Source organism: Salmo salar, chromosome ssa23 (genome assembly GCF_905237065.1).
Source record: "Salmo salar chromosome ssa23, Ssal_v3.1, whole genome shotgun sequence".
Lineage (NCBI taxonomy): Eukaryota > Metazoa > Chordata > Actinopteri > Salmoniformes > Salmonidae > Salmo > Salmo salar.
Genome location: NC_059464.1, coordinates 17,150,472 through 17,177,401, shown reverse-complemented (window position 1 = coordinate 17,177,401; position 26,930 = coordinate 17,150,472). Strand labels below are relative to the sequence as shown.

At 42.8% G+C, this 26,930-nt stretch overlaps 1 protein-coding gene across 4 annotated transcripts in view; it reads left to right on the top strand.

Annotated features, from left to right (window-relative positions):
- btbd8 (BTB domain containing 8) overlaps positions 1–14,392 on the top strand; it is a 51,531-nt gene extending 37,139 nt beyond the window's left edge. For 3 of the 4 annotated variants that reach the window (XM_014169101.2, XM_014169102.2, XM_014169103.2), the window contains exons 12-19: positions 489–659; positions 1,574–1,703; positions 3,150–3,211; positions 4,378–5,008; positions 6,424–6,511; positions 6,884–7,020; positions 7,121–9,118; positions 13,066–14,392. In XM_014169101.2, coding sequence (XP_014024576.1) covers positions 489–659; positions 1,574–1,703; positions 3,150–3,211; positions 4,378–5,008; positions 6,424–6,511; positions 6,884–7,020; positions 7,121–9,118; positions 13,066–13,601 — 3,753 coding nt within the window. In that variant the 3' untranslated portion in view covers positions 13,602–14,392. The remainder of the gene's footprint in view (positions 1–488; positions 660–1,573; positions 1,704–3,149; positions 3,212–4,377; positions 5,009–6,423; positions 6,512–6,883; positions 7,021–7,120; positions 9,119–13,065) is intronic. The other variant, XM_014169105.2, reaches the window with a different exon arrangement.
- The last annotated feature ends 12,538 nt before the right edge of the window (positions 14,393–26,930 follow it).

The following is a 26,930-nucleotide window of genomic DNA, read 5'->3' as shown; positions in this document are numbered from 1 at the left end:
TTGGCGTCTGCATACATCATGTAAATGGTCTATTTCATTCTGTGGGTGTCTGTCCTCAATGTGCCAACTCACTGTCTGACTCTGCCCTGATAGAAATACGCATTACAATCCCAATCATTCCACCCTGTTATCACAGACACAGAGCTATACAGCTGTGGTGACAACAGGTTTCCTGAAGGATTATCCTCATCAGCCTCTGAAATTGGTCTGATTCAGTTCATGTATTAGCATGGGAGTCTGAGATGTAATTCTAATCCATCCTAATGTGTTTGAGCTGTGTAGTGGTCAGTGTACTGCAGTGTAGCAATTGTTCTGTACTACAGCAAAATTACCATTTGGTTGTAAGCAAGGGGTTTCTGAGGGTCTGGTGTGGGGTTTCTCAACTTCATCCATCTTGGGTTTCTCGACCTCCCTTTCACATACATTTAGTTATATTTAAATCCTCTACTTTTACTGTGTGCTAATGAATAAAATAACGTGTGTTTTAGAGAGAGGAGTCGACGCGGGAACCGGCCCTGTTGAAGAAGCTGTGTTCAGCCATACGGGACAGGGTCACGGTGGGTAACTGTTGTGACCTGTTCACTGCTGTGGATCACCTGGCTGGGGAGGAAGACCTTGAAGGAGAGACACCCCTGGAGGAGGGGGGTCAGAGGGAGGAGGTGAATACAAGTACTCACATTCACTCACTCACAGTCCCCCAAACCAAAATCAAGTTATTCCAATTTTGCCTTTTTTATTATTATTTGTTGACTAAGCATGACAAGGGTTTTCTTCCATTTCAAAGGATAATGGTGAAATGACACAGAAAGAGCTGTGAAGGGTGAACATTAAAAACATTCCCTGCTATGCTCTCTGCCTCTCTCTTCCCTCTTCTCACACACACACACATTGGGTAAAAGTTAGAGATACACAGTTCCAGAGCCCCATGATTCCTGTGTAATTACTCCCAGGGGCGTAGAGGCCTGGCTGGGTTTGAGCTGCAGCCAGGGTTAGGCTGGCTGGGTTAAGTCACACGTCCTTACGCAGGATATGGCAGGATGGATTAGAGTTGGAAAGAGGGAGGGAAAGCATGTAGAGACATGGGAGTGGCCTTCTCTAATCTGCCTCTGTGTTGTGGCCAGTAGTCAGAGGGCGTGAGAGCCAGAGCGAGTGAGAGGAAGGGAAAGAGGGTGGGCGTGTTAGACGGGGGTGAGAGAGAGAGGAAGGGAGGGAGGGTGTGTGTCTGTGAGGGTGGGAGAGCGAGAGAGAGAGGACTGAATGGAGGGAGGGTTTGTGTGAGGGAGGAAGCTTCTCCTCACCCCCCCCCCTAGCTCTGTTTCTTATAAACATTGAGGCGATGAGGAGGCGGGAGCACGGCAGCAGCCTCAGCTAATGACATCATCCATTTAGTTCAAAGGAGCTCAAGTGGATTCTGCAAGAGGGAGGGAGAGAGAAAGGGGGGATGGGGGTGATGGTTACCATGGTGACGGGTACTTTAAGCAGCTGCTGATTCGCTCGTGCTCTCTCTCTTTCCCCCTCCCTCTCTCGCCCCTCCACCTCCTCTCGCCCCTCTCTCCTTTCCTCTCTAAACCAGCCGTTCAGGCGAGAGATTGGTGCGCTGCGCGCTAGGTTGTGGACCTTCCTGCTCCAGTCATTCTACGCCGTCCGCCACACGCGGGGATGGGAGACCCTGCCCTCCAAGCACAGAGAGCAGATACTGGCAGGTAAGACGAGAAAACGGCCATCTTTAATCTATGGGGCTTTAGCTGTAGCTGGGAGGTGATCTGATCTGTCCCTCACTGCAGAGGAGAGCCAGAGCTCTCTTCCTCTCGGCTCAGATGGGATATTATGCAGGGTGTGTTTGTTTGTTCTATTCAACCCAACCACATAGTGATGGTAGCATGGTCCCAGATCGGTTTTGTCTGTTTGATCTTGTTTGGCGTGACAATGACCATAGGAGATGACAAGCGACAGCACAAAACAGATCTGGGACCAGGCTATAGTGACAATGACCATAGGAGATGGTAAGGGACAACACAAACAGACCTGGAACCAGGCTTCAGTGATGGAGCACAACGTCTGTCTCTTTATCGTTAGAGAGGAAGGAACCAAAGCCCCCCCGACGCATATGTTGTTGCCGCTGCCTCTGGGTAACATCACACAATTAATAGCTGCTTTCAGCACAGCTGCAGAACAGAACAGAGCACACACAGCCTCAACCTGAAGGTCCATCTATTGTTTGGGCGAGGAGGGTGCCGCCTCAGTCTCTCTCACCCCATTTTCAGCCAATCGTAGTCAAGGCTAACATGGTAACTGCAGCATACTCTGCATGTTCTGTGTTGTAAAAAGAAAGGGGCGGGGGTGGATGGTTGAATTTCTCTCTCTTTGTGGATTTCTCACATAATTACATGCATTCTCTGAGAAACGAATAAAGTACTGCTTCGTTTTGACTGTTTAGCTTTGCGATCCATTGAAATGCATTGCATGAATGATTTGTTGAACTCGGTTTTAGAATTCCACTGACATTCCATACTGATGGAATCTCCCTCTCTGTCTCTCACATAGAGACCCTAGTTTACACATGCATGCACACGGCAAGGCACATAGAATGAATATGCATACTGCTAGTTGCATACAGTAATCTAGTCACACATGTCACATCAGACACACACACACACACACACACACTCACTCGACTACATTCCGGTGCAGCAGTTTGGTCTTGATTTGGAGCATCTCTGGGGAAATGGTAAGATAAGCTGTGAAATCTTTTCTTGCTCGGCAGACACAGTTGACGGATGTTTCATTGATTAAATGAAAATCTCACCACATCAGGATTGTACGCATTGTTTCACCCACTGTATCTCATTTAGATGAAAATCAGGAAGCCTGAGGTGGAATAGCCCCATTGCAGTATCAGTCTCTTCAATGGACACGTCTTGGATTTCATATTTCAGGAACATTGCTATATTTCACATGGGAAAAATCCATCATCAAATTGCATGCTCTTTATGTTGAGAATACAAAGACACAACCATGTCAATGTCCCTCCAAAAGATGTTTGTGCTGACCTGTTTTATGAATGAGTATGGTACCCTGAAGGTTTCTGAATGTAATGGTAATTGAAACATGTTTTAAACGTTGCTTTAATTGTGTGTTCTCTCCTATAGCTGCTCTTGATAAAGGAGACAGTAGAAGACTTGGGAAAAAGCCTGTTTTTACCAGCTCACAGGTAATGTATGATAAAAGCTTATTTAGTCTCATTTAAAAGCAATTGTTTTATTCCTCTTTTGCGTCGTTAAATCACTTAGTCGGGTGATATGAACCCATCTATAACACCGAGAAACCTGTGTAATGATTATGATATGTGGTTGTGATACCTACTTTAGTTGAATGCACAAATTATACTCTGGATAAGCACATCTAGATGCTAAATGACACAAATGTGGATGTAATGGTGTGATTATGATCTAGGAGGGTGGCTTTTGGCTCTTGAAAGCCTGCAATCACTGCACACATCACAGAGATGTGAATGGTGGAAAACCTAGAGCCAGCCTCACACACACACACTGGAGGCGGTGTGTGTGTGTGTGTGTGTGTGTGTGACGTGAGTGTGTGTGTGTGTGTGTGTGACGTGAGTGGCTGAGAGGGGCCCCGCCAACAGCAACCTGACAGATATTGACAAGAAGTGCTGTGATGCGGAGCAGGCGCCTGGAAGTAAGTTTCTCTCCGCCTGGCTATATAGTGCACTACTTTTGACCAGAGCTCATAGGGCTTTGGTCCAAATTAGTGCACTATATAGGAAACAGGGTGCCATTTGGGATGCTATACTTATGTCGCTCTGCTGACCCCAACACAGTGCTGCTGACGGCTGTCATTTCGTAATTGACACAGAAAGCAATTACCTTTCAGCCCCTCAGAGTGATAAATACACAGACCTTGTGTCTTATCAGACTGATGAACTGTAACACAAGGCAGCGAGCACCTGGAAGGATGTGATGAGGGCCGGGGCTGCTTTTGTTTTACAAGCCTGAGTATACTGTACAGCTCAGTAGCTTGCAGGCATCCTCAACAGTATTATTCAATTCCATTACATTTCATTTGAGTAATTTAGCGGAAGCTCTTATCGCGATCAACTTAGTCATTCAGTCCATTGATTCAACTAATGTAGGTTAAATAACAACGTATCACGATCATTACAAGTAAAACATTCTTAGCCAGTATCTACAAAATCTGGCTAATCAGTTTCTAGATTGCGTGTTAATTCCAGTTTAGGTCAGACTTCCTTCTTCTCGGTATTTAGCTGTTAAGTCGAGTCCGTAGACCACTACGCCATTATTTTAAATGATGTTGTGTGATCCGAACTTTTCCATTCCAACCTCTCTTGTCTATTTTTAGCAGCCAAGGGGTGTAAGATGCGCCTCAGGTCCTGCAGCTCCGTGTGAGAGCCCTCCTGTCCACAGGACCAATCGGGTCTTCAGGAACACAGGAACAGGAAGTTGCACTACGGCTGCATCATCAAGCACCATGAAGTCAGACGGGCTGGGCACGCCAGTCCTCCCAGCCACTGCAGAGAGAGGGACTAACGCTACCAAGCCTGGAGACAGTGACCCATCCAGGGCAAAGAATGGCAAGACCAAGCAGCCAGGCGACCACCGAAGCACCACAGCTAAAGCAAAGACTACAACCTCCGCCACAGTGCTCAACGGTACAGCTGGCCCAGGGGGGGCTAGGAAGGAGGTAGCCACTGCTAACGGATCCAGGGGCTCCCCAACGGGGGGTAAAGGGGCTAAGGACCAGGACAGGAGGCCTAACCCCGGAGCCAGGCCCAAGACCTCTCCTCCAAGCACCACCTCCACAGCTCAGGCTAGGCCAGGGAAGCTGCAGAAGAGTACGGCAGGGAAGGGTGACTCTCTTCAGGGGGCAGACAGCAGCACGGCCCACCCCGCCACCACCACCCCCTCTACATCAGGCAGCGCCTCCCCTGACAACAGCTCCGGAAGCCCACGCAACAGCCACGCCATCCCAGGTCTGGTCTAACATTCAACATTATTAACTTGCTCCCCAGTGGGCAAAACTGGTTGAAAATACATCATAATGACGTTGTAATGATGTTCAACTTGTTTTGCCAGCTGGGTAACTGTAATTTCCAGGTTTAACATCCCAATGTTGTTTACTTGCCTCCCAGATGGGAAAAACTGGTTGAAAATACATCATAATGACGTTGTAATGATGTTCAACTTGTTTTGCCAGCTGGGTAACTGTAATTTCCAGGTTTAACATCCCAATGTTGTTTACTTGCCTCCCAGATGGGAAAAACTGGTTGAAAAGACGTCATGATTATTTTGTAATTACGTTTTAATGACGCTGTAATAAAGTCAATCGAACCAGTTTTGCCATCTGGGTTAATTCACTCATTCTTGTTCTTATGATGACAATTATATTTTATGGCAGGAAGTTAGAGTATCTGAAAAATTAGCTTGACGCAGAAATAGTTGGCAGAAAGTTTTGTTGAGAATAAGTAGCAGACTGATTAACATGAGTTATGCTTTAACCCTGAGGGGTTCTAGAGAGACAGAAGAGAATACATTGAAGTAGAAACACATTATATACAGTAGTGGTGTGCATGAATATGAATCAAGAAGCACTCCTTTCTTTCATGCATATTAATCAGTTTAATGTAGAACCACAGAAATAAATATCCCTGTGGGTAGCACAGCCTGGCAACGGGCACCCCAAAAAGCCGCAGAGCTGAAGGTCAAAACCAACATAGCTCACACACAGGGGTGAGACCAATTATTTCTCCACACCCAGTTTGGTCCTAGCTCCCGTGGTGACGGTGTATGCTCGTTTGGAGAAGGAGGGGAGTTCTGTGGTGTGTAGACTGATAGCAACACCCTCTGTCTGTCTGGGGAACTGGGCCTCAGCCGGCCTGTCTCTCTTTTTCATACAAAAGAGAAGAAGAGAGAGTCGGAGTGCCATATGCTCTCCCTACACCCCCCTCCTCTCGCTCTCTCTCTCTCTCTAACCAAACCAGTCATCCCTATCCGCCTACTCTACTCCAGCTCTGTCATTTTTATTGGCCCTGATTGTGCATTATTTTGGCTTTGGAGTACAGTACTATTATCAGCTCCTAGCCTCTAGCTCGTAGAATATGAATTAAAAAACACTCATTGTTTGTCAGATATTGACATCCCTGTTAGCTCTCCCTTAAATGTAATCATTGGTGTACTTTGTTTGAGAATTTATTTAGATGAATGTGCATTTTACCCCTCAAAACGATGTCTGTTTATTGTTGCACTCTTCTTCCCCACTAAGCTGTATAGCTAATCATATTCCTCCTCTTAACCCCTCATTCAAAGTGAGCAGTTTTCATTTTCCAACAATACATTTCAGTGTTTTGGTTCAAGGTTAAAGCACACTATAACAATCCTGTGTTTTTAGGTCTTAAGTCAAAAACACAGGCTAAAGCTCTGACCAAATCTCCACTGACGAAACCCCCCCAGAAAACAGACACTGCAAAGACCAACAGGTAAGCAGCACTGCACCCATAATCAGAACCTCCTACTTAGATAGACCATCCCTGAGAAATAGTAGAAAAACCTCTGCTGCCCCCCACTGTTATATATTGGTAGTTGCTAGTCCAAACAGAGATGGATGAAACAACACAGTGCTTGTTTATGCTAAGGTCTTATGAGGTTTATGAGCTTTTGTCCCTTAATGTTATCAAACCCTGTGATATTGTGTCCATAATGTATTGATTGTTGTTGTTTTCCTAAATTACAATATATATTTTTTACAATTAAAAATAACTTTCATTTTTGTGAGTGTCAGGCTTCATTTTCTGCTCTCTGGGGCTGTGTATGCTTTTGATTTGATTGTCTTTTTTAATCTCCCTTATCAGCCCAACCAATAAGCCCAGCGCTAGAGAGGCCAATAAAGCCAAGCTTCCCTCTATAGGAAGAACAACAACCAGAGGAACGGGTGCCAGAGCAGACACGAAGGGAAGGAGCACGCCAATAGGCTCCGCTGAGAACCATGGTGCGTGCGTGTTTGTGCCAATACAAATCCTAACATCATCTCACTGTGGGCCAAATTATTGAAATAGTCTTCTCTTTTTCTTGTTTCTCCTCTCATTAAGTCTCTAGACCTGGGTCCTCCCTGAGTGCCAGAAAGCATGCGTCTCCCAGGAAAGAGGAGGATAAGGAGGGTCCTAAAGCCTCAGCAGACAAAGCAGCCAGGAAGACCCCAAAACCCACCCCAGCTACCGCAGCCAAATCTACTTCTAAACCAACAAAATCCAACTCTAGCTCTGCTCCTTCCAAACAGCCTCCGCAAGCAACGGCCAAATCTGGACCTAAGCAGAAAAGTACCTCTGAATCTCCTACAGAGAAAGCCTCCCCAAAGTTAGCGGGGCCAGTTAAAAACTATTCCTCCTCAAAAGAGAAAGAAGGATATAATGGTAAAACCTCCGCGGAGACTCCGCAGGCTAATGACACTGGTGCTGAAGCAGAGAGGGTCTCCTCCCATTCAAATCCCAGGGAGGCGGCCTCCGAGCCAGCAGCAGGATCCACAGAGCAGAGCCCGACTCATAACAGTATACTACTATCAGGCCCCCAGGGCCTCGGTGGAGGAGGGGACTCCCTCTCCTTACCCCTGAAAACCAGCCCTAAGCAGAGTCCCCAGAAGTCTGCCAAACAACCAGGTAAACCTAACAGCACAGGAGGAATCAGGGCTCTGTCCAGTCAGCCACCAGCAACCAACCACGTCTCTCAAGGGAATGCTCTTGTAAACGGAGAGCCTGCTAAGCACACAGAGGGCACACACACATGTAAACACACTCCTGGCTCAACCACAGATCTTCCCCTGGACACCCCGAACCCAGGCAGCCTGGGCAGCACAGATAACCCTCTGGAGGACTCGTGGAGCGGCCTGCACCACCAGGTCAGCCCTGAGTCAGAGTCCGGCAGCGCCACCACCTCCTCAGACGACATCAAGCCCCGCTCTGAGGACTACGATGCCGGGGGCTCGCAGGACGACGTGGACGACTGCTGCTCCAACGACCGCGGCGGAACCAAGGGAGGCGGAACCATGCGTTGCCATGACTTCCTGGGCCGTAGTAGTAGTGACACGAGTACGCCCGAGGAGCTGAAGATGCTGGACGGTGGGCTACGGGTTGAGGTGAGGCTGAAGGGGCGCGAGGTAGAGACCACCAGTGAGGAGGAAGGGGTGAGGCGACGGCCACGCTCCTGGCTGAGCAGGGACAGAGAGGAGGTCCCTGTTGAGGAGGAGTTAGAGAAAGTGGAGGCCAATGTTACAGTGAAGCAGGTCCCTGACAGCCAGCTCTTCTCCGAGGAGTCGGAGGAGTCTGAGGAAGAGGAGGATGAAGAAGAGGACGAGAAGTCAGAGGTGGAGGTTCTTCCTTGTCATCATGCCCCTCTGCCTCCCGCTGACCCATCCCCTCAGTTCCAGGGCATTATCAACTTGGCCTTCGAGGATGGAGCTGACCCTGACCAGGACAACGAGCAGCAGGACTACCAGTCAGCCTCTAACTTCCGCCGCTCTGTTCTGATCTCTGTGGACGAGTGTGAGGAGCTGGGATCAGAGGAGGGCGGGGCGCAGACTCCACCCCAGCAACAGCCTGACGACCCCCTCACACCCTGCGAAGTCTTCGAGAGTGACCCTCCTCCGGCCCCTCAGTCGGCCCCCAACTCAGTGTCAAACTCTGGGGAGCACCTGGCGTCTGACCTTCCCAAAAGCACACCTCAGCAGGAACAAGGTACCGAGCAGGAGTACAACACCAAACCCATTGTTTTCCTCACTGAGATCCAGGATCCTCTGGTAGATGACCATAACCCCACCAAGGTGGAGGGAGTAGAGCCCAGCCCTGGCTGCCCTCCCCTGGACCCTGACCTCAGTGACCTGCCTCCCCAGGAGCGGGAGAGACCCTGCCACCTGGACCTCCGGCCTGCTGAACAGTACAGCAACGGAGGGACACCACGCAGGAACCCCTCAACCAAGCCTAACCAAGCATCTGTACCTGCAGAGAGCAAGAGAGCAGACTTACATCTAGACTTAAATTACCCTCAGCAGACAGGGGAGTCTCCTGCACATGCAGCTATCCCACAGTCCCCAGCAGGTAATGTATACTAATCTACATTTAGGACCCCTCCTAATTTAAACCCTAAAACCAAACCCCTCACCCATTTTCCTTCCCCACCCAGCCAAACTCCATCAGTCAAGGCATAGTTAGTTAGTTCACCCTTGGCAAGATACAATCTCCTCTGTCTCATATGATATAATGCTCGGACTACTCATTTGCATCATGAAACGTACACTTAGCTATCCCATTCCTCTCAAAAAGGATATTATGCAGATTACTTAACTAGTTCAAATTCAATGAGGGGATCATTTTTGTATATGCCCATATAGCTAAAATCTTGCTATCATTACACAAAACATCTATTTGTGTACCAGTCCATTGATTTGAATTTGCAACACCAATTTAAAACATTGGAGATTGGTCAATCAAAAAAATGTGCAGGAGTAGTTTAGCTATAATCAACATATAGCCTAATGATTCAACTTTTTCAGAGGCATTCTGACCCTGACTACTCAGATTACATATGGAAAGGGGGGAAAAGCTATGTTAATTTAAATGAGAAAACTGACAGTAAAATATTACGTTTTAGTCCCCAAATGGCACCCTATTCCCTTTATAATGCACTACTTTTGACGTCAAAAGTAGTGCACTATGTAGGGAATAGGGTGCCATTTGGGGACTAAAACGTAATATTTTACTGTCAAGTACTATGCCATGTGTTGGTTATAAACCACCTGCCTTGTGACAAGGTGTGGCGGATTGACGTAGGCCTAGTTGTACTGATGCACTTTGATGTACATAAAAATGCAAATAGGCCTATTCAATGATTTTTCAATGTTTTTTTTATTGAATGCCATGAACTCCAACAGCTTCTGGTCTATGTCAAGCCAATAAGATAATAGCTTATGATATTATTTATTGGGATTGATATCTTTATAATTTGTGTTTTATGCAAAATACATGCAACCAAGCTATGATTTTTACTACCAAATCAAATAACATAAAAATATGGCCATTTGATTTAGAAGGTAAATCCCAAAATATCTGTATTGTACTATGGACCACAGTACTAAGCTGTTATGATGGCCAGATTGCTTTTGAAAAAGGTTTAGTCTATGTCAATCTACGTGTTACCTACCTACAGGGACCCTTACCTACCCAGGATCTGCTTGTTTTTGTTGTAATTTGTCAGATCCTCCTAGCCTGTATCTGTTCCTCAGTCTGCTTATCTAGTAAAGACATCTGCATGCCAGTAATACAAGCCATTTGTTGTCTGTCTTTTTATTTATTCCACCCAATATTTTTGTGTTTATTTGTTTTACTAGTTTTATTCTGTAGTGCTGGTTTGGTTCAATAGCCTTTGTGTGGTGCTGCCTGGTAGCCTTCTGTGTGTGGTGTGTCTAGAACAATCTTTATCTTCCATGGTTCTGATATGTCTCTCTTTTTTCACTCTCATGTTATACAGGAAATCCTTGCGCTATTACTTAGTTAGGGGTTTACGTCTGAAATGGAACCCTATTCCCTATATAGTGCACTACTTTGTGCACTATATAGGGGATATGGTGGCATTTGGGATGCATACTAGGTAAGGGGTATCCTAGTACAAAACATGTCAATCTTGTTTCTGCTGTCAACAGCGATAAGTGGACATTTTTATGATATTTTGCCAGTACAGTCGTGGCCCAAAGTTTTGAGAATGACACAAATATTAATTTTCACAAAGTCTGCTGCTTCAGTGTCTTTAGATATTTTTGTCAGATGTTACTATGGAAAACAAGTATTATTACAAGCATTTCATAAGTGTCAAAGGCTTTTATTGACAATTACATGAAGTTGATGCAAAGAGTCAATATTTGCAGTGTTGACCCTACTTTTTCAAGGCCTCTGCAATCCGCCCTGGCATGCTGTCAATTAACTTCTGGGTCACATCCTGACTGATGGCAGCCCATTCTTGCAAACTCAATGCTTGGGGTTTGTCAGAATTTGTGGGTTTTTGTTTGTCCACCCGCCTCTTGAGGATTGACCAAGTTCTCAGTGGGATTAAGGTCTGGGGAGTTTCCTGGCCATGGACACAAAATATAGATGTTTTGTTCCCCGAGCCACTTAGTTATCACTTTTGCCTTATGGCAAGGTGCTCCATCATTCTGGAAAAGGCATTGTTCGTCACCAAACTGTTCCTGGATGGTTGGAAGAAGTTGCTATCGGAGGATGTGTTGGTACCATTCTTTATTCATGGCTGTGTTCTTAGGCAAAATTGTGAGTGAGTCCACTCCCTTGGCTGAAAAGCAACCCCACACATGAATGGTCTCAGGATACTTTACTGTTGACATGACACAGGACTGATGGTAGCGCTCACCTTCTCCGGACAAGCTTTTTTCCAGATGCCCCCAAACAATCGGAAAGGGGATTCATCAGAGAAAATGACTACCCCAGTCCTCAGCAGTCCAATCCATGTACCTTTTGCAGAATATCAGTCTGTCCCTGATGTTTTTCCTGGAGAGAAGTGGCTTCTTTGCTGCCCTTCTTGACATCAGGCCATCCTCCAAAAGTCTTCGCCTCACTGTGTGTGCAGATGCACTCACACCTGCCTGCTGCCATTCCTGAGCAAGCTCTGTACTGGTGGTGCCCTGATCCCGCAGCTGAATCAACTTTAGGAGATGGTCCTGGCGCTTGCTGGACTTTCTTGGGCACCCTGAAGCCTTCTTCACAACAATTGAACCGCTCTCCTTGAAGTTCTTTATGATCCAATAAATGGTTGATTTAGGTGCAATCTTACTGGCAGCAATATCCTTGCCTGTGAAGCCCTTTTTGTGCAAAGCAATGATGACGGCACACGTTTCCTTGCAGGTAACCATGGTTGACAGAGGAAGAACAATGATTCCAAGCACCACCCTCCTTTTGAAGCTTCCAGTCTGTTATTCGAACTCAATCAGCATGACAGAGTGATCTCCAGCCTTGTCCTCGTCAACACTCACACCTGTGTTAACGAGAGAATCACTGACATGATGTCAGCTGGTCCTTTTGTGGCAGGGCTGAAATACAGTGGAAATGTTTTGGGGGGATTCAGTTAATTTGCATGGCAAAGAGGGACTTTCGAATTAATTGCAATTCATCTGATCACTCTTCATATCATTCTGGAGTATATGCAAATTTCCATCATACAAACTGAGGCAGCAGACTTTGTGAAAATTAATATTTGTGTCATTCTCAAAACTTTTGGCCACAACTGTATAGACCTCTTATTTACTGATATTGAAGCAGTGTTTATGATAGAAAGAAACTGTATATAAAAACAAATGGGAAATGTCAGAGAAAACGAGTGATGTGCGTACTTCCTTTTGTGCTACAAATGAAATCATTTCTGCCTGCATTTAGATTGTTGTTACAGTATAATAATCATATCTGTACAATACAAAAGGTCAGCTCAATAGTTAGAGAGACCTGCATGGTTTACTTCTTCAAACATATCCCTGGTGCCTGAGCAAACGGAGTTATGCAGAGTTAGGCTAATTAACCAGTGCTGGCAATGCAATGCATGGCTTACTGTGTTAATTACTGCTGGATAAAAGAGACACATCCAGACAACTACATCCCTCTGTGCTTCACCTTTAAGGCAGCTGTGCATCCTCCCTGTCACCCACAGTCCAGGTCAGTGATTACTCGTGGTTTGTACATCTGATATAAATGTACAGTATATCAACAATATCATATCATAATCCATTGGTCTGTAACGTGAGTACCAATGCAATGGTGAAACGAGGGCTCCCCCCCCATCTCCTAGTAGAATACAGGCCATTGCCTGATCCAGTCATTGATTATTAAATGGTTAAGAGGACACAGTTGCATTAAGGGGGAAACTTTAGTCATGTTAATGTTGGGATGATAATGGAAAGAAGTGACCAGAAGAATGCCTGTGTAATGACTATGGACTTATGGAAAGCTGAATCGTTAAGTCATTGTGCAGTATTGTCAATTGTTTTTAGGGGACAATGAGGGACATTGTGACAGATTGGATCAAACAACAACCCCAACCTGTACACAAGACCGCCGCCCGTCCAAAGCCCTCTCTCCCATCTACGAACTGGACGTGGGAGAAGCCTTTGAGCACCTCAGCTCCTCGGAAAACATCAAGGACAGGAGCAGGAGGAGCACAGTGGGGGAGGAGGAGAATGATGAAGGTTACAATGAGGAGAGCAGTAAGTTTGCCGAGCGTGACTGGAGCATGCTGAAGCAACTCCTCTCAGACCAGGAGTCCAGTCTGGGCGTCATAAATCCAGTCCCTGAGGACCTGAACCTAGCCCAGTATCTGATCAAGCAGACCCTGTCCCTCTCCCGGGACTGCCTTGACGCCCAGCAGATCTTCCTGCCCCACGAGAAGGAGACGTTTAAACGCTGGGCAGAGCTCATATCACCCCTGGAGGACTCCACAACTAGCATAACTGTGACCAGCTTCTCTCCTGAAGACGCTGCCTCGCCGCAGGGGGAGTGGACCATTGTAGAGCTAGAAACACATCACTGACAAAGACTATACAGAATTTAAAAGTTAATGGATCATCATGGCGTTAGAAACACATCACTGACTGATTGATGGCTTTTTAGGACTAAAGAGAAACTAGCCTCTTAACCTCTCTCTGGATTTATCAACTATACTGTACCAGGTGTCTTCAACCTTTTTGTGCCCAACCTTTTCTTGCCCAGGGACCCCCTCCCGGGCAAACTGGCAATTACCCCCCCCCATCATACGTTAGATTTTTTTGGGCTGGCCGCTGCAGTACCCCGGTTGAATACCGCTGAACTATACAACACTTCTGACTGCATTTAGGAGACTGACACTGCTACAGTACTGTCTATCAGGGAGCTGTTACACTTTGTCTGGACTTTTACAACATGTCTTCTGTCTCTCTCCACAACTACGGTACAACAATTCTTCCGTTTTATACCTTGATTTCATTATGTTTGATTCCTCTATTTATTTACTGCTTTTTATGCTGCTTTTCATGGAACTCTTGAGGTTTTTTTTTTGGACTCTCAAGCTGCGCTTGTTTGTTTGCATTCAGACCATCACCTTCCGTTATATCCAAAATACTTAATGGACTGAGAGTTTAGACACATGAGCTGTTGTGCATGCAGACATTTTTTGTATGTTTACTTGGTGTTTGCAACATTTAGAAGAAAATAAAAAAGCTTTATTTCTCATGCTCTTTAGTCTTTATGATGGTTAGACAGTGGAGTTTCACAGAAACTAGAGAACATGTTGGCTTTACATTAATTGTTGTATATGAAAATAAACATGTGTGCTTCTAAATACAATGGTTTCATTGATTGTTTCTAGTTTAGTGACAGTTAATTCAAATACAATACTCTATTTTAGAAAATGAAGAGATCATTTGTGAAATGATATCGATTTTATTATTGCACATGTCAGGTTAAAATGAGGAATACACTTCAAAAGGAATATTTGAGCATTTGTTACGGTTTCTAATGAACTAAATAGAATCACCTTTTGGCAGTGGTGTAAAGTACTTAAGTAATACTTTAAATATTTTTTACTTAAGTTGTTTTTTGGGGTATCTGTACTTTACTATTTATGTTTTTGACAACTACTTTAGAAAATAATGTACTTTTTACTCAATACATTTTCCCTGATACCCAAAAGTACTTGTTACATTTTGAATGCTTAGCGAGACAGAAAGATTGTTCAATTCACACACTTATCAAGAGAAGATCCCTGGTCATAACTACTGACCCTGATCTGGCAGACTTACTAAACACAAATGCTTCATTTGTAAAGTATGTTGGGGTGTGCTCCAGGCTATCTCTAAATTTAAAAAACACGTTGTGCCTTCTGGTTTACTTAATATAAGGAATTTTGAAATTATTTGTACTTTTGATACTTAAGTATATTGACAATAACATTAACTTTTGATACTTAAGTATATTTAACCTCACTAGGGGGTGTGGGACGCTAGCCTGGCCAACATCCAGTGAAATTGCAGAGCGCCAAATTCAAAAACAGAAATACTCATAAAAATTCATGAAACCTAAAAGTGTTATACATGGGTTTAAAGATAAACTTCTTGTTACTCCAACTAAGGTGTCAGATTTCAAAAAGGCTTTACAGCGGAAACATACTATGCGATTTTCTGAGAACAGCGCCCAGCAGACAAATCATTACAAACAGTAACAAGCCAAGTAGAGGAGTTACACAAGTCAGAAATAGTGATAAAAGTAATCACTTACCTTTGATGATCTTCATATGTTTGCACTCACAAGACTCCCATTTACTCAATAAATGTTCATTTGGTTCAATAAAGTCCATGTTTATATCCAAAAACCTCCATTTTGTTAGCGCGTTTTGTTCAATAATCCACTGTCTCAAACAACATCCGGTGAAATTGCAGTGTGAAACTCAAAACAGAAATTCTCATAATAAACATACATAAAAGATACAAATGTTATACACCAGCTTAAAGAAACTTTTTGTTAATCCAACCGCTGTGTCAGATTTCAAAAAGGCTTTACGGCGAAAGCAAACCATGTGATTATCTGAGAACAGCGCCCAGCAGACAAATCATTACAGTTAGTAGCCAAGAAGAGGAGTAACAAAAGTCAGAAATAGCGATAAAATGTATCCCTTACCTTTGATCTTCATATGGTTGCACTCCGAAGACTCCATGTTACACAATAAATGTTTGTTTTGTTCGATAATGTCCCTATTTATGTCTAAAAACCTCAGTTTTGTTGGTGCGTTTTGTTCAGTAATCCATTGGAACAAAGCGCGGTCACAAAAGACAGACGAAAAATCAAAAAAGTACAATAAAAGTTCGTAGAAACATGTCAAACGATCTTTAAAATCAATCCTCAGGTTGTTTTTGTCATAAATAATCAATATTTCAACCGGACAAAAGCTTCGTCAATAGAAAAGGAGAAACAAGAAAGGCGCGCTCCCGATCGCGCACTGGACTCATGTCTGGAAATGTCCACTGTCCACTCATTAAAAGTGCTGTATCTCCCTAATTTTTCAGAGTAAAAGCCTGAAACAATGCCTAAAGACTGGCCACATGTAGAAGAAGCCATAGAGATCGTGAACTGCGTCCTAAGTCTTTGTATGGTGGATAGGCTTTCAATGGAGAAACAGCCTTTCAAAATAATAGTACTTCCTGGATGGATTTTCCTCAGGTTTTCGCCTGCCATATCAGTTCTGTTATAGTCACAGACATTATTTTAACAGTTTTGGAAACTTTAGAGTGTTTTCTATCCAAATCTACCAATTATATGCATATCCTAGCTTCTGGGCCTGAGTAGCAGGCAGTTTAATTTGGGCACGCTTTTCATCCAACATTTCAAATGCTGCCCCCTACCCTAGTGAAGTTAAAAGTTAATACTTTTAAGATTTTTACTCAAGTAGTAGCCTATGTTACTGGGTGACTTTCCTTTTACTTAAGTCATTTTCTATTAAGGAATCTTTACTTTTACTCAAGTATGACAGTTGGGTAATTTTTCAACCACTGCCTCCAGTTAGAGGGCTGCATTCTGTGGTTCCGACAGAGATCCTTGTGGCGCAGTCCGCGTTTGAATTCAAGTGCGCCTGGCTACATGTGTGGTCTCAAATGAAATAGATTAAGTTGCCTATGCATGGGCGGAGAATCATGTGGCACTGGCAGTTACACTATAGTTTACTAGTGTCTGTAAATAAATATTGATAATGGGAAGAAGTGGAGGGCACTCAACGAAAGTGAGTCGAGGTGCAATCAAAAAAAGTTCAGAATCATTGAAAAGGGAAAGTCGCAAAGCGCGCGTTGCGCCTTTCATTTTCAATTAATATTGTTTAGCCATCTATTTCTCTGCCTCCAAATCGTCTTCCTAAAAGGTACCCTATATGCAAAACGTAGCTCAAGAGAAAGTGTCCGCTGTCACCATTCTTGCTGCTTCAACTTCAGGCTGCCCTGCTTTACCTCCTTGCCCATTCAAATGAAATATTGAAATAGTGATCATTTATTTGACCAAAACGCGCACGGACAGAAAGAGGCATCAATCTCAGATAAAGCATCCGACCAAGCGAAACAGCGCCCCTCTGAGCTAGCTGTGACGCCATCAGTCACTCTTAAAGGGCTATAGTCTTTCTTACAGTTGAATAAAACAGAAATTAATATAAAACTGATGTTTCCCGAGCAATGTTGTTGTATTGTACTGGAACTCATTTCAACAAACTATAATTTAATGGGTTCAATTAAGAAAAAAGGAATAATAGGATTCTGATTGGGGTGATCAAATCCTACAATACTTATCAAAAACATATAGGATCCAATCTGATTACTTTTTATTTCAAAAAGGGAAAAAAGTAGTTCAATAGGATTCTGATAGAGGTGATACACAAACCTATAGGATTGCGAGAATCATATAGGGTCCAATAGGATTACTTTTGATTCCCAATAGGAAAAAAATAGTCCAATAGGATTCTGACACAGGTGACACAAAATCCTACAGGACTGCGAGAATCCTATAGGATTCTATTGGACAAATCACTAATCCTTTAGGATTATATTGGAAAAATGACTAATCCTATAGGATTCTATTGTAAAAATCACTAATCCTATTGGATTCTATTGGGAAAATCACTAATCCTATAGTATTTTTTGACATTGTGTATTTATTAAATAGCCCGAATAAGAATAAAAAAACTTTACAATTAAAATAAAGCAACAATAAATGAATGACTGGGCCATTTCTGTTAGACAGCAGTCCCAGTTTTCACTTTTTCCTCTGATATCTCTTCAATATTGACCGCAAGACTCTACATCAGGTCACCAGAGCACACTGCAGTACCTGTTAAGTCGAAATGATTATTACTGTCAGTGCCAATTCAAATAATGATACTGCATCTCTGGGGGTCATGTCTGATACCTTCTCATTTTTCACGATCATAGTCTGGACTAATGCGCCTCTAGCATCAAATCAAATTGTATTGGTCACATACACATATTTTAGCAAATGTTATTGCGGGTGTAGCGAAATGCTTGTGTTCCTAGCTCTAACATTGCAGTAGTATCTAACAATTCACAACAATACACACATCTAAAAGTAAAATAATGGAATTAAGAAATATATAAGTATTAGGATGAGCAATGTCGGAGTGGCATTGACTAAAATACAGTAGAATAAAATACAGTATATACATATGAGATGAGTAAAGCAGTATGTAAACATTATTAAAGTGACTAGTGTTCCTTTTTTAAAGCGGCCAGTGAGTTAGTTCAAGCTGTATGTCTAGACACCCTAAGGTTTGTGTGTTAGTCAAGGAGTGCTTCGTTTGGGGAAGTTACTCAGTAATGGTGTTTTATGTTCACTTTTAATACAGGTGGCATGACAAGCTCCCGCACGGCGGGACGTTTTTCTTTTGGGTTTTGTATGACCGAAACAATTTGCTCTAAAATAAGAAATGCCACATATTGACCGAGCACAGAGTAGACCTGGTGGAATAAAGATAGTCAGCTGGAACTGTAATGGCTTAGGGCATGTCGTGAAACGAGCTAAGGTTTTTTCTCATCTTAAATCACTGGGCGCTGACACAGTGCTTCTTCAAGAAACTCATATTAAACGCTCGGCTCAGGCCAAGCTACGAGTTGGCTGGATCGGTCAGTGCTTCTACACCTGCATTGCTTGCTGTTTTGGGGTTTTAGGCTGGGTTTCTGTACAGCACTTTGAGATATCAGCTGATGTAAGAAGGGCTATATAAATTCGATTTGATTTGATATACCAGTCTAATGTTGATGCAAAAGCGAGATGGGTAGCAATCCTGATAAGGAAAAAACATTCCTTTTGTTTACTCAGCCTCGATTTCAGATACTAATGGTCGGTATATTATTGTGGCTGGTACACTGAATTCGAAACCAATAACATTGGTCAATTTAAATGGACCCAACTTCGATGATCCATTATTTTTCCAAGGATTATTTAAGGCCATACCAAATATCTCGGATACAAGTGTTATTGTTGGAGGTGACTTTAACTGTACGTTAGATCCTCTTTTAGATAAACAGCTATCAAGGTCACTTCTACAATCAAATGCCAGTGTCTGTCTAAATACATTGATGACAAACCTTAACATTGTTGATATGTGGACACTGACGCAACCAACAGATAGGGATTATTCTTTCTTTTCGTCAGTTCATAAATCATATTCCAGAATTGACTCGTTTTTGTTGGACTCCAAACTAATTTCAGCAGCTGTGTCGGTTACCTATCACCCTATTCTAATTACGGACCACTCTCCTCTGTCCATGGTGCTGAAACTCGACAGTATGTCTTCAGGTCGGCGACGTGGCGCTTAGACGCATACTTGTTGAAAGATTGGACTTTTTGTCAGTATTTAAAGGTGCAGATTGCCTTTTTCCTCGGAGCTAACGACACGGGGGATGTTGACGAGTGCATCCTTTGGGAATCTCTAAATGCTGTGAGGTTACATTATTTCTTATACATCGGAGAGGAAGAAACGCGCCAATACTAGGCTGAGAGAAATTGAAAGAGAGTTAGGGGAACAGGAGAACGTTTTTAGGACGAATTCCTCGAATGCAGTCCTTGAGAAGATCACAAAGTTGAAATATGAATACAATACCATCCTTTCGAAACGGATGGGCTCTTTACTTGCTAGAACGCAACAAAGTTATTTTGAACTGGGTGACAAACCACATAAATTATTAGCAAGACAGCTAAGGCATGTACAGGCATCTAGAGCTATTCATAAAATAAAAGACAAGAAGGGTAATATAGTAACAGATCCGCAGGATATTAATAAATGCTTTGCACAGTTTTACTCAGAGCTATATCAATCAAAATGCGATGCTACTGATCCACAAACTATGGAACGCTTTCTCACTGAATGTGAACTTCCTAAACTAGACAGGGGGGCAGCTGCTGCACTCGATGCTGGGATAACTTTAGAGGAAATGAACACAGCGATAGCACAATTTCCAAACAGCATGGCCCCTGGGCCCGATGGATATGTAATAGATTTCTATAAGAAGTACTGCGCCAGTCTAGCTCCACTTATGTTGCGAATGTTTAAACATTCCAAAGAAAATGCCAAACTCCCGCAAACACTGTATGAGGCTACAATAGCACTGATCTTGAAGAAAAGAGAGATTCCATGGAGATGTCGTCTTATCCCCCCGCGTCGTTGCTCACCATAGAAAATAAGGTGTCGACAAAGATATTGGCAAACCGATTGAAAAAATATATATACACCCTGACCAGACAGGTTTTATCCCAGGCCGACATATATACTACAATTTGAGACGCCTTTTCAACGTAATGCATCATGAACATAACGTTGAGGCAGTTGTAATTGCTCTTGACGCAGAGAAGGTGTTTGATCAGATTGAGTGGAACTATATGATGTCGGTTCTGGAGCATTTCGGGTTTGGAATGGAATTTTGCCCCTGTGACAACAATTTTGGACCCCCTTGTGGCCCCCCTAAATGTGGAGTATGAAATAATTTTTACATAACTAATTTTTGCTATCGTTATTTTTTTACGTCCTTATTAGACAGTGGCAACTCTTTTGCCTGCTAATGCCTGCAATGCCGTGAAGAAAACGATATGACAACAATATCGTCTAATGTAACTGGCCCCTCTAACAGTTCAACTGGCCCCAGCTTGGCCCCTCCAGTTGAAATGGTCTAGAACCGCAACTGCTGTGGATATGCAATTTCTGTAATCTACCCCATTTAGAACAGTGATGGACAAGTTCACACGCCTTGGCATTGTAGTGACAACTGGATCAGCTATTGAAAACGAATTGGGATATGAACATTTATTAGCTTAAACAAAATATAGATTTTTGGAAAACTCTGCCTATCTCCTTGGTTGGTCATATAAGCACTTAAAATGGTTGTCCTACCCAGGTTTCTTTACCTCTTCCAATGTCTACCCCAATTTCATACCACAAAGCTATTTTAAGAAACTGGATTCAGTAGTAATTCCATTTTTATGGGATAACAAGGCAGCCAGAATTTCAAAGAAGCATTTATGCAAGTACAAGATAGAGGGGGGCTTTGGCCTTCCTCACTTTAAACTGTATTATTGGGCTGCTAATCTGAACATTGTGTATTTCTGATATGCCTGCATGGCTTTTGATTGAGCAGGCCTCCTGTCAACGTTCCTCACTCCCTGCACTTGTTAATAGTCCAGCATATGTGAAAAAAGCAACTTATGACTCTAACCCAGTCATTTGTCACACTCTTAGGATCTGGAAACAGATTTGGTATTTTCTTAACATGGCATTAAGACGAATAATCCTACATTAGACAGCCTGATCCTTGTCAAACCCCATTCAAAAGGGTCGGTCTCTAGACTGTATGATGTGCTACAGGCCCACATAGAGGTAACCACAGACACTTTTAAAAGGGCTTGGGAACAAGAACTTGGTTCACAAATCTCAGATGTATAAACCACAGTTCAGGGAATGCCAGACACAACCTTGTTCAGTTTAAGGTGATACACAGGTTACATTACTCAAAAGTGTAACTGCATAAAATATTTTTGATGACTTATCTAAAGCCTTTGATAGAGTTCTAGCCCCAGACCCATTGATCGATCTGTTTGGTACAGTTGATGGGAATAACCAGGAGGGGAAGGCTGTCTCTCTTTGCACTCTATTAGCCAAAAAGGCTCATATTGCAATTTTGGAAATTGGAGACTGTACCTACCTTTGAAATGTGTTTGCGGGATTTATGGAATGTAATACATATGGAAAAGATTTGATACAATACCTCCAATAGAAATCCAATTTTTTACAAAATATGGCAGCCGATACTGGATAAATGGTCTAGTCCCACTTCATAACTGGGTTGATGATCTGTTGCTACTCTGTGCTGTACTCCACTCAACATTTATTTTTGGCTTAACTACACTGCTTGTAATGACTATATGCTGTCTTCTTATACATGTACCACCTAATAGGATTTCGTTTTATTTTGTGTATGTGTGAGTTAAGTTTTGTTTTGTCCTCTAAATTTGCCATCCCATTCAACAGTACAATGAATGTCAATGTTTGTATCGCTGTCTTTTTTAATGTATTTCTTATTGGAAAATAATAAACATATTGTATATATATATATATATATATATATATATATATTAAACTGGCTGTTGTAGCAAAGTTTAATCTTTTGAGTTATATGAATCTGTAAAAAAGACCAGTCCTTGTCTCGCATAAGCAGGTATCGTAAAACAGATTGAGACACTCCGTTACCCTAAGGTAGAGATAGACAAAGAACATCTACTATGTTACACTGAACAAAAATATAAATGCAATATCTAAAGTGTTGGTCCCATGTTTCATGGGCTGAAATAAAATATCCCCGAAATGCTCCATTTGCACAAAAAGCTTATTTTTCAAATTTTGTGCACCAATTTGTGCCAAGATAATTCATCCACCTGACAGGTGTGGCATATCAAGAAGCTGATTAAACAGCATGATCAGTACACAGGTGTACATTGCCTTGCAAAGTATTCATCCCCCTTGGTATTTTTCCTATTTTGTTGCGTTAAAACCTCTAATTTAAATGGATTTTTATTTGGATTTCATGTAATGGGCATACACAAAGTAGTCCAAATTGGTGAAGTGAAATGAAAAAATAACTTGTTTAAAAAAAATACAAAATAAAAAACGGAAAAGTGTTGTGTGTATATGTATTCATCCCCCTTTGCTATGAAGCCCCTAAATAAGATCTGGTGCAACCAATTACTTTCAAGAGTCACATAATTAGTTAAATAAAGTCCACCTGTGTGCAGTCTAAGTGTCACATGATCTGTCACATGATCTCAGTATATATACACCTGTTCTGAAAGGCCCCAGAGTCTGCAACACCACTAAGAAAGAGGCGCCACCAAGCAAGTGCCACCATGAAGACCAAGGAGCTCTCCAAACAGGTCAGGGACAAAGTTGTGGAGATGGGTTATAAAAAATATCCGAAACTTTGAACATCCCACGGAACACCATTAAATCCATTATTAAAATGTTTTAAGAATATGGCACCACAACAAACCTGCCAAGAGAGGGCCGTCCACCAAAACTCACAGACCAGGCAAGGAGGGCATTAATCAGAGAGGCAACAAAGAGATCAAAGACAACCCTGAAGGAGCTGCAAAGCTCCACAGCGGAGATTGGAGTATCTGTCCATAGGACCACTTTAAGCCGCACACTCCACAGAGCTGGACTTTATAGAAGAGTGGCCAGAAAAAAAGCCATTGATTAAAGAAAAAAATAAGAAAACACATTTGGTGTTCGCCAAAAGGCATGTGGGAGACTCCCCAAACATATGGAAGAAGGTACTCTGGTCAGATGAGACTAAAATTGAGCTTTTTGGCCATCAAGGAAAACACTATGTCTGGCGCAAACCCAACACCTCTCATCACCCCGAGAACACCATCCCCACAGTTAAGCATGGTGGTGGCAGCATCATGCTGTGGGGATGTTTTTCATCGGCATGGACTGGGAAACTGGTCAGAATTGAAGGAATGATGGATGGTGCTAAATACAGGGAAATTCTTGAGGAAAACCTGTTTCAGTCTTCCAGAGATTTGAGACTGGGACGGATGTTCACCTTCCAGCAGGACAATGACCCTAAGAATTCTGCTGAAGCAACACTTGAGTGGTTTAAGGGGAAACATTTAAATGTCTTGGAATGGCCTAGTCAAAGCCCAGACCTCAATCCAATTGAGAATCTGTGGTATGACTTAAAGATTGCTGTACACCAGCGTAACCCATCCAACTTGAAGAAGCTGGCGAAGTTTTGCCTTGAAGAATGGGCAAAAATCCCAGTGGCTAGATGTGCCAAGCTGATAGAGTGATGAGGTCAACTTGGGGTCATGATAGGGTCAGACATACCACTATAAATCAACTTGGGGAGTGGGCATTTACTGCTGAGCCTTTAGATAACACTGAAACTATTGTTTGTATAGCTGTGTATGCATGGGCTTGGTCTCGTGAGTAGAAGGTAATGACGTATGCAGTGACATCACTAGGGCTGGATTTCGGGCTTAATAAAATAACTTGGACCCTTTCCTATTTTGCAGAACTCAGGAGAGACATCAGTTGTATGTGTGATGTTTGATCTTTGACTTCTTTCTACAGCTGTATTTCGATTAAAATTGTTATGATTTATAAGTGCACATTTTGAGTATTCCTTATTTGTTAAGTAAAAAAATGGAGCACAGAAAAATGGAACCAACAAGCGACATACCCCAAGAGACTTGCAGCTGTAATTGACGCAAAAGGTGGCTCTACAAAGTATTGACTTTGGGGGGGTGAATAGTTATGCACGCTTAAGTTTTCTGTTTTTTTTGTCTTATTTCTTGTTTGTTTCACAATAAAAAATATTTTGCATCTTCAAAGTGGTAGGCATGTTGTGTAAATGAAATGATACAAACCCCCCAAAAATCTATTTTAATTCCAGGTTGTAAAGGCATTAAAATAGGAAAAATGCTAAGGGGGGTGAATACTTTCGCAAGCCACTGTGCCTTGTGCTGGGGACAATAAAAGGGCATTTCATGTTAATTTCTCTACCATAAGCCACCTCCAAGATCATTTTAGAGAATTTGGCGTTACGTCCAACCAGACTCACAACAGCAGATCATGTGTATGGCTTCGTTTGGGCGAGCTGTTTGCTGATGTTAACTTTGTGAACTGAGTGCCCCATGTTGGTGGTGGTGTTATGGGCAGGCATTAGCTACGGACAACTAACACAATTGCATTTTATCCCTGGCAATTTGAATGCACAAAAATACCGTGGTGAGATCCTGAGGCCCATTGTGAGGACCATTTTTTAAGGTATCTGTGACCAACAAATGCACGTCTGTATTCCCAGTCATGTGAAATCCATAGATTAAGGTCTAATGAATTCATTTTTAATTGACTGTTTCCTCATATGAACTGTAACTCAGTAAAATCTTTGAAATTGTTGCATGTTGCGTTTATATTTTTGTAAAGTATATATTTTCAATCAAGCACTACAATCTGACAGTCAGCTTATGTTGACCTACATTGAGTATACAAAACATTAAGGACACCTTCCTAATATTGAGTTGCACCCCTCACTTTTGCCCTCAGAACAGCCTACATTTTTTGGTTCATGGACTCTACAAGGTGTCGAAAGCATTCCACAGGGATGCTGGCCCATGTTGACTCCAATGCTTTCCACAGTTGTGTCAAGTTGGCTGGATGTCCTTTGGGTGGTGGACCATTCTTGATACACACAGGAAACTGTTGAGCGTGATAAACCCAGCAGAGTTCCTGACACAAACCCGGTGCACCTGGCACATACTACCACACCCCGTTCAAAGGCACTTAAATCTTTTGTCTTACCCATTCACCCTCTGAAAGGCACACATGCGCAATCCATGTCTCAATTGTCTCAAGGCTTATAAATCCTTCTTTAACCTGTCTCCTCCCCTTCACCTACACTGATTTAAGTGGATTTAACAAGTGACATCAGTAAGGATTCCTGGATTCACCTGGTCAGTCTTGGTAAGAGTAGGTTCTTAAAGTTTTGTACACTCAGTGTATTTGCTACTGTCTATGTTTTAAACTGGACGTAGAATTGTGATATCTTGTTGGCTATGAATACCATCCACATTGCTCGAAAGAAAGGGATTCAAGGAATGAAACCTGATCTTCATTAGAGAATCTAGATCTGTGCCGTAACCCACGTTCTATCTGCCTTATGCAGGGCAGCAGATATACTGTATGTGGCTAGAATATGCAGCTGTCTACTGCAGTATTTATGATGACCAGATCGGGGTAAGCTTACATTCATAGCTTGTAGAGAGGCAGGGCAGGCTCACCAGTCCATGCCGTGTATTTTAGACTGGAGAGAGGTAGCTGGATTGATTAGACAGACCTTTTGGGCCAGTTCCCAGACACAGATTAAGCCTAGAAGAAGTATGCACAATTCTCTCTGACAGTGCTTTTTTAGTCCAGGACTTTAGCTCTGTACTCATACTGTTCTACAGATCTGTTTCTGGGCCCCGTGGGAAACGTCTCTGGTACCAGAAAAAGCAAAATCACACGGCCTACTTGTAGCGAAAGTTGCAGAATCGGATGGAAAAGCCTGTTCTGTCTGCACCGCTACATCACTTTGAAGGGCAGCCTGCCTGCAGAGTGCTCGTTGCCAGTGGTGTAGCCAGTGCTTGACTTGGACTGAAATAAATGCAGATACTCATTGTGGGGGCTGGTACTGTTTATATTTAGGGGCAGGAGCTCCACAATAATTTGTAGCTAATATTCTATAAGAGGAACAGGAGCTCAAGAAGTAGAAAGTTTGAGGTGCCTGTACTCGGATCAGGTCAGCCCCTGTCCAAGTCAAGCACTGGAGGTAGCCCTGTTCTTCCTTACAAATATCGTAGTAAATTCGCCATAATATGTTTTACATCTTCATCCCATAATATTGAAGGCAGTGCGATGTTACAACTGCTTATCTTTAGACATATAGTCAGTAGCAGCAACCCAAACTAGGCCTATCTGAAATATTACAATTAATAATCAAATTGCCAGGTAGACTATTGTTCTGGCAAAGATCGGTCAGTAGTAGATTGCTAAACTGTATTATAAACTCAGCAAAAAAAGAAACGTCCTCTCACTGTCAACTGCATTTATTTTCAGCAAACTTAACATGTGTAAATATTTGTATGAACATAACAAGATTCAACAACTGAGACATAAACTGAACAGGTTCCACAGACATGTAACTAACAGAAATGGAATAATGTGTCCCTGAACAAAGGGGGGGGGGTCAAAAGTAACAGTCAGTATCTGGTGTGGCCACCAGCTGCATTAAGTACTGCAGTG